Source organism: Salmo salar, chromosome 20, assembly GCF_965601325.2.
Source record: "Salmo salar chromosome 20, fSalSal1, whole genome shotgun sequence".
Classification (NCBI taxonomy): domain Eukaryota; kingdom Metazoa; phylum Chordata; class Actinopteri; order Salmoniformes; family Salmonidae; genus Salmo; species Salmo salar.
In genome coordinates this window covers 94,830,662-94,845,240 of record NC_138310.1, presented here as the reverse complement: position 1 = coordinate 94,845,240, position 14,579 = coordinate 94,830,662, and the positions used below count along the sequence as shown (strand labels likewise).

At 43.1% G+C, this 14,579-nt stretch overlaps 1 protein-coding gene across 1 annotated transcript in view; it reads left to right on the top strand.

The window, feature by feature from the left end:
• Nucleotides 1–14,579, top strand: part of LOC106581589 (contactin-5) — a 483,973-nt gene that overhangs the window by 457,362 nt on the left and 12,032 nt on the right. Inside the window, exons 20-21 of the mRNA XM_082966829.1 lie at nucleotides 5,038–5,147; nucleotides 5,340–5,526. Coding sequence (XP_082822955.1) covers nucleotides 5,038–5,147; nucleotides 5,340–5,526 — 297 coding nt within the window. The remainder of the gene's footprint in view (nucleotides 1–5,037; nucleotides 5,148–5,339; nucleotides 5,527–14,579) is intronic.

Sequence of the window (14,579 nt, the reverse complement as noted above, 5' to 3'; positions counted from 1 at the left end):
GTAGCTAGCGAACATAACACTAATCAAGACGTTCCTTTGTAATGTATTTAGTTTCTACAATGCTGCTCGTCGGTAATAGTTGGCTGGGTTTGGAAAAATGGCGTCGCGGGGGACGGAAATAGCTGGCTAGCTAACCTCGATAATTACTAAACTACACAATTATCAAGCTATGACAAAGACAACTATGTAGCTAGCTAGCTCACACTGCACTAGTCAAATCGTTCCGTTGTAAAGTATTAGTATCTACAGCGCTGCTAGTCGGTAACGGTTGGCTAGCTAGCAGTGGGTTAATGATGACTAGGTGTGTTGACTAAGTCTGGCGTCGCGTCGCGGCTGGCTAGCTAGCCTCGATAATTACTCTAGAGTACACAATTATCTTAGATGCAAAGACAGCAAAGACAACTAAGTAGCTGGCTAACTAACACTAACACTACACTAATCAAGTCGTTCCGTTGTAATGTAATAGTTTCTACAGTGCTGCTAGTCGGTAGAAGTTGGCTGGTTGGCTAGCTAGCAGTGTTGACTAGCTAGCTAGCAGTGATGACTACGTTAGGAGGACGAAGATAGCTAACCTCGATAATTACTCGATAATTACTCTAGTTACTCTAAACTACACAATTATCTTTGATACAAAGACGGCTATGTAGCTAGCTAAGAAAAATTGCTCAGATCAAACAAATCAAACCGTTGTAATGTAATGAAGTGTAATATTACCTGTGGAGTGAAGCGTAGTGCGACTTCTCGCTCCAAACCGGAAGCGTCCTCAGTTCTATTGTCAGTTCTACTGTCACGTCTTCAGTTCTACTGTCAGTTCTACTGTCACGTCCTCAGTTCTACTCTCAGTTCTACTGTCACGTCTTCAGTTCTACTGTCAGTTCTACTGTCACGTCCTCAGTTCTACTGTCAGTTCCACTGTCACGTCCTCAGTTCTACTCTCAGTTCTACTGTCACATCCTCAGTTCTACTGTCAGTTCTATTGTCACGTCCTCAGTTCTACTATCACCTCCTCAGTTCTACGGTCACGTCGTCAATTCTACTGTCACGTCCTCAGTTCTACTGTCACGTCCTCAGTTTTACTGTCACGTCCTCAGTTCTACTGTCAGTTCTACTGTCACGTCTTCAGTTCTACTGTCACGTCCTCATTTCTACTGTCAGTTCTACTGTCACGTCTTCAGTTCTACTGTCACGTCCTCATTTCTACTGTCAGTTCTACTGTCACGTCTTCAGTTCTACTGTCAGTTCTACCGTCACGTCCTCAGTTCTACTGTCAGTTCTACTGTCACGTCCTCAGTTCTACTGTCACGTCCTCAGTTCTACTGTCAGTTCTACTGTCACGTCCTCAGTTCTACTGTCACGTCCTCAGTTCTACTGTCAGTTCTACTGTCACGTCCTCAGTTCTACTGTCAGTTCTACTGTCACTTCCTCAGTTCTACTGTCAGTTCTACTGTCACATCCTCAGTTATACTGTCAGTTATACTGTCACTTCCTCAGTTCTACTGTCAGTTCTTCTGTCACTTCCTCAGTTCTACTGTCAGTTCTACTGTCACTTCCTCAGTTCTACTGTCACTTCCTCAGTTCCACTGTCAGTTCTACTGTCACTTCCTCAGTTCTACTGTCAGTTCTACTGTCACATCCTCAGTTCTACTGTCACGTCCTCAGTTCTACTGTCAGTTCTACTGTCACATCCTCAGTTCTACTGTCAGTTCTACTGTCACTTCCTCAGTTCTACTGTCACTTCCTCAGTTCTACTGTCAGTTCTACTGTCACTTCCTCAGTTCCACTGTCAGTTCTACTGTCACTTCCTCAGTTCCACTGTCAGTTCTACTGTCACTTCCTCAGTTCTACTGTCACATCCTCAGTTCTACTGTCACATCCTCAGTTCTACTGTCAGTTCTACTGTCACTTCCTCAGTTCTACTGTCAGTTCTACTGTCACTTCCTCAGTTCCACTCTCAGTTCTACTGTCATTTCCTCAGTTCTACTGTCAGTTCTACTGTCACTTCCTCAGTTCCACTCTCAGTTCTACTGTCATTTCCTCAGTTCTACTGTCAGTTCTACTGTCACTTCCTCAGTTCTACTGTCAGTTCTACTGTCACTTCCTCAGTTCTACTGTCAGTTCTACTGTCACTTCCTCAGTTCCACTCTCAGTTCTACTGTCATTTCCTCAGTTCTACTGTCACTTCCTCAGTTCTACTGTCAGTTCTACTGTCACTTCCTCAGTTCCACTGTCAGTTCTACTGTCACTTCCTCAGTTCCACTCTCAGTTCTACTGTCATTTCCTCAGTTCTACTGTCACTTCCTCAGTTCTACTGTCACTTCTACTGTCACTTCCTCAGTTCTACTGTCAGTTCTACTGTCACTTCCTCAGTTCTACTGTCAGTTCTACTGTCACTTCCTCAGTTCCACTCTCAGTTCTACTGTCACTTCCTCAGTTCTACTGTCACTTCCTCAGTTCTACTGTCAGTTCTACTGTCACTTCCTCAGTTCCACTGTCAGTTCTACTGTCACTTCCTCAGTTCCACTGTCAGTTCTACTGTCACTTCCTCAGTTCTACTGTCACATCCTCAGTTCTACTGTCACGTCCTCAGTTCTACTGTCAGTTCTACTGTCACTTCCTCAGTTCCACTCTCAGTTCTACTGTCATTTCCTCAGTTCTACTGTCAGTTCTACTGTCACTTCCTCAGTTCTACTGTCAGTTCTACTGTCACTTCCTCAGTTCTACTATCAGTTCTACTCTCACTTCCTCAGTTCCACTCTCAGTTCTACTGTCATTTCCTCAGTTCTACTGTCAGTTCTACTGTCACATCCTCAGTTCTACTGTCACGTCCTCAGTTCTACTGTCAGTTCTACTGTCACATCCTCAGTTCTACTGTCACGTCCTCAGTTCTACTGTCAGTTCTACTGTCACGTCCTCAGTTCTACTGTCAGTTCTACTGTCACTTCCTCAGTTCTACTGTCACGTCCTCAGTTCTACTGTCAGTTCTACTGTCACGTCCTCAGTTCTACTGTCAGTTCTACTGTCACATTCTCAGTTCTACTGTCAGTTCTACTGTCACTTCCTCAGTTCTACTGTCACGTCCTCAGTTCTACTGTCAGTTCTACTGTCACGTCCTCAGTTCTACTGTCAGTTCTATTGTCACGTTCTCAGTTCTACTGTCACTTCTACTGTCACTTCCTCAGTTCTACTGGTTCTCACAAGTAAAAACCAAAGGCAAATCATCACATCTTAGTTTTCTCGGTCCAGGTGCCCCCTGGGTACAGGTTTTGTTTTTTGCCCTTGCACTACACAGCTGATTCAAATAATCTAAGCTTGATGATGAGTTTGTTATTTGAATCAGCTGTGTAGTGCTGGGTCATAAACTGCCCCAGGACCGAGTTTACAACTCATTTCGTCCCGGGGACTGCATTCGGTGTTGAACGAGGTCCGGAGATCCGCACTGAAAATGTCCTCCTTCGCTGTCTAAATCTGTCAAAAATGTTCCTCTAGTTATCATTTTGGGAATGTTTCTAATCCCTGACTGTCTAGCTTTCATTGATGTGATTATTAGCGAGCTGGAAACTGTTTTACTCAAACCACCAGATGTTTGACAGCCCTGGTCTAGAGGTTAATTTGTTGATGTTTGAAATGTTAGTCAAGAAGAATTACCCTCTATACACTGACAATCTGTCACTTTATGTAATTTATTCATCCTCTGATCTCCCCTGGGATTCAGATACTATTCACTGTACTGTATGGCTGATATGCTATGAAAGTAATCATGAAACATATCACTTGACTTGATGCAGGTGCTTCTACACCTGCATTGCTTGCTGTTTGGGTGTTTTTAGGCTGGGTTTCTGTACAGCACTTTGTGATATCAGCTGATGTAAGAAGGGCTATATAAATACATTTGATTTTGATTTGATTTGATGAAACATAATAGTAATACTGATTTACTGTAGAGATTTACTGTAATCAATATGTACTGATTTACTATTATCAATATGTACTGATTTACTGTTATCAATATGTACTGATTTACTATTATCAATATGTACTGATTTACTGTTATCAATATGTACTGATTTACTGTAATCAATATGTACTGATTTACTATTATCAATATGTACTGATTTACTGTTATCAATATGTACTGATTTACTGTTATCAATATGTACTGATTTACTGTTATCAATATGTACTGATTTACTGTTATCAATATGTACTGATTTACTGTTATCAATATGTACTGATTTACTGTTATCAATATGTACTGATTTACTGTTATCAATATGTACTGATTTACTGTTATCAATATGTACTGATTTACTGTTATCAATATGTACTGATTTACTGTTATCAATATGTACTGATTTACTGTTATCAATATGTACTGATTTACTGTTATCAATATGTACTGATTGTACTGAATCGTAGTATTTATTTTAAAATCCCCTGGTTATTATGAGACGTGTCAGCAGCGTTACTAATGTCTGTAGCGTTACTAATGTCCCCCCCCACTGTATGTAGCGTAAATATCTCAAGTATATTACTCACTCTGCAATCGACACGTCATTATGCGGCGTTTTCTACAAGGCACACAGGAGACAACAAGCAGCCGTTACAGTGTGTCTGTGTGTGTGTGTGTGTGTGGTTGTGTGTGTGGTTGTGTGTGTGGTTGTGTGTGTGTGGTTGTGTGTGTGTGTGTGGTTGTGTGTGTGTGTGTGTGTGTGTGGTTGTGTGTGTGTGTGTGTGTGTGTGTGTGTGTGTGTGTGTGTGTGTGTGTGTGTGTGTGTGTGTGTGTGTGTGTGGTTGTGTGTGTGGGTGTGTGTGTGTGTGTGGTTGTGTGTGTGTGGTTGTGTGTGTGTGTGTGTGTGTGTGTGTGTGTGTGTGTGTGTGTGTGTGTGTGTGTGTGTGTGTGTGTGTGTGTGTGGTGTGTGTGTGGTTGTGTGTGTGTGTGTGTGTGTGTGTGTGTGTGTGTGGTTGTGTGTGGTTGTGTGTGGTGTGTGTGTGTGTGTGTGTGTGTGTGTGTGTGTGTGTGTGTGTTATCCTCTACAGAGCCCAGAGAGGCCCCATCTGAGGTGAAAGCTTCCAGCATTTCCTCTTCGGAAATTAAAGTAACTTGGAGACCACCCAACCCTGGCCCTGGGAGACCACGGGGATACGAGGTGTGTGTGTGTGTGTGTGTGTGTGTGTGTGTGTGTGTGTGTGTGTGTGTGTGTGTGTGTGTGTGTGTGTGTGTGTGTGCATTATACATTACATTTTTCATCAGATAAATCTAAATAAAACAAATAAAATGTAAATACTACAATAAAAAGACAAGTTTAAAAAGAGACGCACCGTACGTCTTCTTTTGTCAGGTGAGCTACTGGAAGGACAGCGAGCAGGAGGAGTCAGGGAAGAGGAAGAAGACAGCAGGGAACGAGACATCTATGGCGCTGACAGGCCTGGAGGGGAACCGCGTGTACCTCATCACAGTCAGAGGCTTCAACAGTATCGGCCAGGGCCCTGCATCAACAGCTAGCGCCGCCAAGACCAGGAAAGACCGTGAGTACGGTAACTCACACACTTCCAACTCACACACTACCAGCCGGCACACCTAGCTCTGCAAAGACCAGGAAAGACAGTGAGAACGCCGCTCATACGAAGCTGAGCTGTATAGAGGGGGGATACTGTATGCATGTAATTAAGCAGTAAGGCACAAGAATGCAGTCACAGGTAAGAGGCAGTGCTGTATCGTGAATACAGTCACAGGTAAGAGGCAGTGCTGTATCGTGAATACAGTCACAGGTAAGAGGCAGTGCTGAATCGTGAATACAGTCACAGGTAAGAGGCAGTGCTGAATCGTGAATACAGTCACAGGTAAGAGGCAGTGCTGAATCATGAATACAGTCACAGGTAAGAGGCAGTGCTGAATCATTAATACAGTCACAGGTAAGAGGCAGTGCTGCAGCATGAATACAGTCACAGGTAAATGGTGTTGTTTGGCACGACACAATAGCCCATTTACCTGTGACTGTATTCATGATTCAGCACTGCCTCTTACCTGTGACTGTATTCACGATACAGCACTGCCTCTTACCTGTGACTGTATTCACGATACAGCACTGCCTCTTACCTGTGACTGTATTCATGATTCAGCACTGCCTCTTACCTGTGACTGTATTCATGACAAAAAAACTGCCTCGAATGCCTTATTGCTTTTATAAAACTGTTACATATTTTCATTAAAACGTTATTTTGATAAATGAATTCATACAATGTAATTCTTCCACCAGAAGATATAGTCCGGAGACAAAACACTGGTTGTTCGTTATTTTGGTCATGTTGCTACAGACGCCTGCCAGTCATTCATCATGTTAAAATAGTTGCTATGCAAAAGGCCTGGTCGTCCGTTCTAAACAAAATGGTTGCTATTCAGGCTGGATAACGTTCTTGTCACTTGCTAGCTAACTCAGTCATGTCAAACATTGAACCTGGACTGACAGTTCGCTAGCTGCATTTTCCTTTGTTTGAGCCTTTTTTCTATTGTTATTTGCTTGGATATGTCCGTGATAATAACGTTTCAACTGGCTCTGTAAAAATGGTCTCGTCTTGTCTAAGCACCGTTCACTCTCTGTGATGTTACAGAGTAGGAATGTGCAGTTCGCACATGATTCATTCTCTTTACTGACTTGAGGGTCATGATTTGTATTTTTCGAAGGAATTCTACAGCAGGTTTAATACTGTCTCAGCAACCAGCAACTGTCCATCATGTGAGCAAGGGAAATATATCTTGCTGCAGGCAGATGGGGGAAAAAGACATGTTTACATCTGACAATTGATCGCATGGTGATTATTTATTGAATGTTATGATGGACACAGCTTTGTTGACCCAAAACATACACAGTCTCCCCATTGTTCAAGAAACTAGAATTTGAGAACATATAGTTTGGTGTGTTGCAGTTGAAACTTTATTGTGCTTATCACCCACAGTCAAGTAATGGATTCTGCCAAGAGTCGTTCACAATCTAGACCAGTTGCGGCCACAACTAGACACCTACTCATACTAAGGTTTTACTTCATTTTTACTACTTTCTACACTGTAGAATAATTGTGAAGACATCAAAACTATGAAATAACATATATGGAATCATGTAGTAACCAAAAAAAGTGTTAAACAAATCAACATATATTTTATATTTGATATTCTTCAAAGTAGCCACTCTTTGCCTTGATGACAGCTTTGCACACTCTTGGCATTCTCTCAACCAGCTTCACCTGGAATGCTTTTCCAACAGTCTTGAAGGAGTTCCCACACATGCTGAGTACTTGTTGGCTGTTTTTCCTTCACTCTGCGGTCCAACGCATCCCAAACCATCTCAATTGGTTTGAGGTCGGGTGATTGTGGAGGCCAGGTCATCTGATGCAGCACTCCATCACTCTCCTTCTTTGTCAAATGGCCCTTCCACAGCCTGGAAGTGTGTTGGGTCATTGTCCTGTTGATAAACAAATGATAATCCCACTAAGCGCAAACCAGACAGATTGGCATATCGCTGCAGAATGCTGTTGTAGCCATGCTGGTTAAGTGTGCCTTGAATTCTAAATAAATCACTGACAGTGTCACCAGCAAAGCACCCCTACACCATCACACCTCCTCCTCCATGCTTCATGGTGGGAACCACATATGCGGAGATCATCCGTTCACCTACTCTGCGTCTCACAAAGACACAGCGGTTGGAACATCAGACCAAAGGACAGATTTCCACCGGTCTAATGTCCATTGTTCGTGTTTCTTGGCCCAAGCAAGTCTCTTCTTCTTATTGGTGTCCTTTAGTAGTGGTTTCTTTGCAGCAATTTGACCATGAAGACCTGATTCACGCAGTCTCCTCTGAACAGTTGATGTTGAGATGTGTCGGTTACTTGAACTCTGTGAAGCATTTATTTGGGCTGCAATTTCTGAGGCTGGTAGCTCTAATGAACGTATCCTCTGCAGCAGAGGTAACTCTGGGTCTTCCTTTCCTGTGCTGGTCCTCATGAGAGCCAGTTTCATCATTGCGCTTAATGGTTTTTGCAACTGCACTTGAAGAAACTTTCAAAGTTCTTGAAATGTTCCGTATTGACTGACCTTCAAGTCTTAAAGTAATGATGGACTGTCATTTCTCTTTGCTTATTTGAGCTGTTCTTGCCATAATATGGACTTGGTATTTTACCAAATAGGGCTATCTTCTGTATACCACCCCTACCTTGTCACAACACAAATGATTGGCTCGAACGCATTAAGAAGGAAAGAAATTCCACAAATAATGCAGTCCATGTGAATACCTCATGAATCCATATGTGTTATTTTATAGTTTTAATGTCTTCACAATTATTCTACAATGTAGAAAATAGTAAAAATAAAGAAAAATCCTGGAATGACCAGAACTGGGACACCTCAGGACATTCCCAAAACATGTGACCAGAACTGGGACGCCACTGGGCAGTCCCAAAACATGTGACCAGAACTGGGACACCTCAGGACATTCCCAAAACATGTGACCAGAACTGGGACACCTCAGGACATTCCCAAAACATGTGACCAGAACTGGGACGCCACTGGGCAGTCCCAAAACATGTGACCAGAACTGGGACGCCACTGGACAGTCCCAAAACATGTGACCAGAACTGGGACGCCACTGGACAGTCCCAAAACATGTGACCAGAACTGGGACGCCACTGGGCAGTCCCAAAACATGTGACCAGAACTGGGACGCCACTGGGCAGTCCCAAAACATGTGACCAGAACTGGGACACCACAGGACAGTCCCAAAACATGTGACCAGAACTGGGACACCACAGGACATTCCCAAAACATGTGACCAGAACTGGGACACCACTGGGCAGTCCCAAAACATGTGACCAGAACTGGGACACCACTGGACAGTCCCAAAACATGTGACCAGAACTGGGACACCACAGGATATTTCTAAAACATGTGCAATAGTGTTCCAACAGCATTCATACGGCATCTATCAAATATTGGAGTAGGAATCAACTTCATCTTAAAACATCTAAATGGAGTTTCGTAACCTCTATGTATAAGCTTATAATGTATAAGCTGGTGTGCTGGGTTTCTAGAGGTAACAAATATATTTTCCCAAATGGTATCCCAGTTCAGGTCTTGCCCCAATCCCTGCATTTCACGGTTCCATACTAGAGTGACAACCAATGTAGAGCATTTAACAGACAGCAGCCAATCATAAGTGGCAGAGACTATTTTAGAAGTTAATGAAGGGTCTATCCATGTAAGCATTATGTGGGATGTTAACAGGGCATCCCATGGTACACCATAAGCTTTTAAGAAAGATCTTAACTGTAGATAAAGGAACCATGAAATGCCTGGAAGTGATGCTCACCCTTTTCCGCCCACAATGGGTACACAAAAGGCTTATTGATTGTCAGCAGGTTATGATTGTGCCATAGAGGAGAAGATTCATAGAACTTCTTAGTGTTGCCTATATGTTTCTCAGTGTATTACCGTACTTGTAGTAAGTTGGAAATAATTTATCCACATCTTTCGAATGCTGTTTTTACCTTGATATCAGAAAAAAACTAGATCTGTAAGTCTCTGCGGTGCAACAAGTGCTTCCTCGATGCCTCTCCAATTATGGGACTTTACTCGCTAGGATTTTATTTTGAAAGATCAGTAACATAATTTGTAAATGGGATGAGACAAACCTCCTGTTCTCTTTAACTGTGTAAGTGTATCATATCGAATGCGTGGCTTTTTATCATTCCAAATACACTTTGAGGTCATTGACATTAATTCCTACTTTGGCGGATGAGGTATAGGTAGCGTAGAGAAAATACAAGTATGTTTGTTCCTTGGTCGAGTATGTTCCTTTTTACTATAGAAATCCTGCTTTGTAATGAGATTTTAAGAAAGGACCATCTCTGCAAATCAGAGGTGATCTCCTCATTTAGTTTGACATAGTTCCTTCTGCAACCTTGGGAAAATTTGGTGGGTATGCCCAAATAAATAAAGTCTGCCTCATGCCACTGCACTGGAGATGCAGCAGGCAAAGTAAGCAATTTTGCATGGCTATTGAGTATAGATTTTTCACAGTTTATTTTAAAGAATGAACCGAAAAGAGTAAACAATTTCAAAATCTGTGGAAGGGAAATTGAGATGTCTGAGAAATACAATAAGGTTTCATAGAATGACACGTTGTGCTGCTAACCTTTTTTAATATTGATGGATGAAATAGGTGGGTCCAATCTAATCTCTGAAGCAAGGGGCTCCAAAGACAGGGCAAAGAGCATTGGTGATAATGAACATCCTTGTTTTGTGGGACGTTTTAAACAGAAAGTCTTGGATAGAATATTTCCCGTCTGCACAACTGCTTGGGATGCAGAATACAATGTTTTTAACATGGAGATAAATCCTTTACCAAAACCAGAGGCCTCCAAAACACACCATAAATAGTTCTAGCCTATCAAAGGCTTTTTCTGCAACTAAACTAAAGTGCAGCAGGGACTGGGTTGTTTTCAAACACATTTATGAATAGACGTCTAATATTGTCTGAGGCTAAACGACCCTTTATAAACCCAGTTTGATCATCGCTGATTAGATTTCCTACAAGCTGTTCCAATCTGATGGCAAGTACCTTTGCAAACAGCTTGAGCTCTGGTATAATAAGGCTTAAGGGCCTATAACTTTTACAGTCTAGGGGAGATTTGCCCTTTTTTAACAAAACTATAATCAGTGAGGTGTTTTGGTCTCTATGGAATTCTCCAAGGTTTAATGCACGATTGATAGAACCAATTAGTGGCCCGACAATATCCCATATTTCAAGAAACAGCTAAGGAGGGAAAACCATCAAGTCCTCGTGATTCGCCTCTTTTCATAGATGTTAATGCACTCCTGAGTTCTTCAAGAGGAAGTGGGGAGTCAAGGAATCCAGATTGGACCTTCCCAAACTCGACAGAGCAATGATGATAAGAAGTGTGTGATCTTATTATGATCAGGGTCGTTCGTGAACTACATTAGCTAGCTATCATTAGCGGTTAGCTACCTGACGTTAGTTAGCTAGCTAGCTATACTGACAGAAGCCAAGTTAGCTAGCGTTAACAGTTCACTTGCAAATCCAGCGTTAATGTTGAATTTGTTAAATGTACTAACTTCACTAGCTAGCCTCTGAGGTATATAATTTGGAATAAAACTGCCTAAACGTATCATTCGTTTCTGCCGGGTCATGTGATATCTTACTAGATGGTGTTTAAATTGTCTTGATACAAAAGTCTACTAGCTTTCTCCCTCTCAGAATGGAATGTTACTCTTGTGCGATGCATTATAAATTCTGCTTAGACTCCCAATCAAAGGCAACTCAACACACCTGCCTTCAATTGGGAGTCCAACCCCAATTAACTCTACATAGAAAACCAACCCTAGAGCCTATACCAACCACTAACACACCCCACTACACCACACACAAAACCCCATAATACAAAACAAATATACCTCTGCCACGTCCTGACCAAATATAATACAACTAATACCTAAATATTGGTCAGGACGTGACATTCTGCTTAGATTGCAGTAAAGTGTTATACTCGTGTTTTAATGCTGTTAACATCTTCCCCTGTACATTTTTGTTTTGTTGCTCATTTTCAACCAGAGAAATCTTTTTTTTCCAGATCTACTACTTTTTTTTTTTTACTGCGAGTTCAATTAAGATGTGAGGCAAACGAGGTACAGTTTTCCCTCAAAAAGCCTTATTCTGCAGCAAAGTCGTGTTAAAGCTCAATCTTCTGGCACCTTTCTGTTTGTAGCTGTCATGTTACATACTATACAGGACAGCTCCATGGTCAGAAATTAGTATGAAATTAGTATGGGGAGCAGCTCGGTTGTCTGAATACACCTGTTTATATAGGGAGATACAAATATGTAGTCTATCCGTGAAAATGTTCAGGGTCCCTGAACATCTTCGTGAACGTGCCTTAGCCATGCTGCAAGGAGGCATGAGGACTGCAGATGTGGCCAGGGCAATAAATTGCGATGTCCGTACTGTGAGACGTCTAAGGCAGCGCTACAGGGAGACAGGACGTACAGCTGATCGTCCTCGCAGTGGCAGACCACATGTTAGCTTTTTCAAACAGAAATTTCCATCCTGTAGCACTAACTCAAAAAAGTTCTGGGGCACTGTAAAGTCCATGGAGAATAAGAGCACCTCCTCCCAGCTGCCCACTGCTCTGAGGCTAGGAAACACTGTTACCACCGATAAATCCACTATAATTGAGAATTTCAATAAGGATTTCTCTACAGCTGGCCATGCTTTCCACCTGGCTACCCCTACCCCGGTCAACCGGTCAACTGCCCGGCACCCTCCACAGCAACCCGCCAAAGCCCACACCATTTCTACTTCACCCAAATCCAGATAGCTGATGTTCTGAAAGAGCTGCAAAATCTGGACCCCTACAAATCAGCTGGGCTAGACAATCTGGACCCTCTCTTTCTAAAATTATCTGCCGAAATTGTTGCAACCCCTATTACTAGCCTGTTCAACCTCTCTTTCGTATCGTCTGAGATTCCTAAAGATTGGAAAGCAGCTGCGGTCATCCCCCTCTTCAAAGGGGGTGACACTCTAGACCCAAACTGCTACAGACCTATATCTATCCTACCCTGTCTTTCTAAGGTCTTCAAAAGCCAAGTGAACAAACAGATTACCGACCATTTTGAATCCCACCGTACCTTCTCCGCTATGCAATCTGGTTTCAGAGCTGGTCATGGGTGCACCTCAGCCACGTTCAAGGTCCTAAACGACATCATAACCGCCATCGATAAGAGACATTACTGTGCAGCCGTATTCATCGACCTGGCCAAGGCTTTCGACTCTGTCAATCACCACATTCTTATTGGCAGACTCGACAGCCTTGGTTTCTCAAATGATTGCCTCGCCTGGTTTACCAACTACCTCTCTGATAGAGTTCAGTGTGTCAAATCGGAGGGCCTGTTGTCCGGACCTCTGGCAGTCTCTATGGGGGTGCCACAGGGTTCAATTCTCAGGCCGACTGTCTTCTCTGGATACATCAGTGATGTTGCTCTTGCTGCTGGTGATTCTCTGATCCACCTCTACGCAGACGACACATTTCTGTATACTTCTGGCCTCTCTTTGGAGACTGTGTTAACTAACCTCCAGATGAGCTTCAATGCCATACAACTCTCCTTCCGTGGCCTCCAACTGCTCTTAAACGCAAGTAAAACTAAATGCATGCTATTCAATCGATCACTGCCCGCACCTGCTTGCCTGTCCAGCATCACTACTCTGGACGGCTCTGACTTAGAATATGTGGACAACTACAAATACTGGGTGTCTGGTTAGACTGTAAACTCTCCTTCCTGACTCACATTAAGCATCTCCAATCCAAAATTAAATCTAGAATCAGCTTCCTATATCACAACAATGCATCCTTCACTCACGCTGCCAAACATACCCTCGTAAAACTGACCATCCTACCGATCCTCAACTTCGGTGAAGTCATCTATAAAATAGCCTCAAACACTCTACTCAACAAATTGGATGCAGTCTATCACAGTGCCATCCGTTTTGCCACCAAAGCCCCATACACTACCTACCGTTGCGACCTGTGCGCTCCCGTTGGTCGGCCCTCGCTTCATACTCATTGCCAAACCCACTGGCTACAGGTTATCTACAAGTCTCTGCTAGGTAAAGCCCCGCCTTATCTCAGCTCACTGGTCACCATAGCAGCACCCACTCGTAGCACGCGCTCCAGCAGGTATATCTCACTGGTCATCCCCCAAAGCCAATTCCTCCTTTGGCCGTCTCTCCTTCCAGTTCTCTGCTGCCAATGACTGGAACGAATTACAAAAATCACTGAAGCTGGAGACTCATATCTCCCTCACTAGCTTTAAGCACCAGCTGTCAGAGCAGCTCACAGATCACTGCACCTGTACATAGCCCATCTGTAAACAGCCCATCTACCTACCTACCTCATCCCCATACTGTATTTATTTATCTTGCTCCTTTGCACCCCAGTATCCCTACTTGCACATTCATCTTCTGCACATCTGCCATTCCAGTGTTTAATTGCTGTATTGTAATTACTTCGCCACCATGGCCTATTTATTGCCTTAACTCCCTTATCTTACCTCATTTGCACTCACTGTATATAGACTTTTTGTTTTCTTTTGTTCTACTGTATTATTGACTGTATGTTTTGTTTATTCCATGTGTTGTTATATGTGTCCCACTGCTTTGCTTTATCTTGGCCAGGTCACAGTTGTAAATGCGAACTTGTTCTCAACTAGCCTACCTGGTTAAATAAAGGTGAAAAAATACAATTAAAAAATAAAAAATGTGACAACACCTGCACAGGATCGGTACATCCGAACATCACACCTGCGGGACAGGTACAGGATGGCAAGAACAACTGCCCGAGTTACACCAGGAATGCACAATCCCTCCATCAGTGCTCAGACTGTCCGCAATAGGCTGAGAGAGGCTGGACTGAGGGCTTGTAGGCCTGTTGTAAGGCAGGTCCTCACCAGACATCACCAGCAACAACGTCGCCTATGGGCGCACACTCACCGTCGCTTGACCAGACAGGACTGGCAAAAA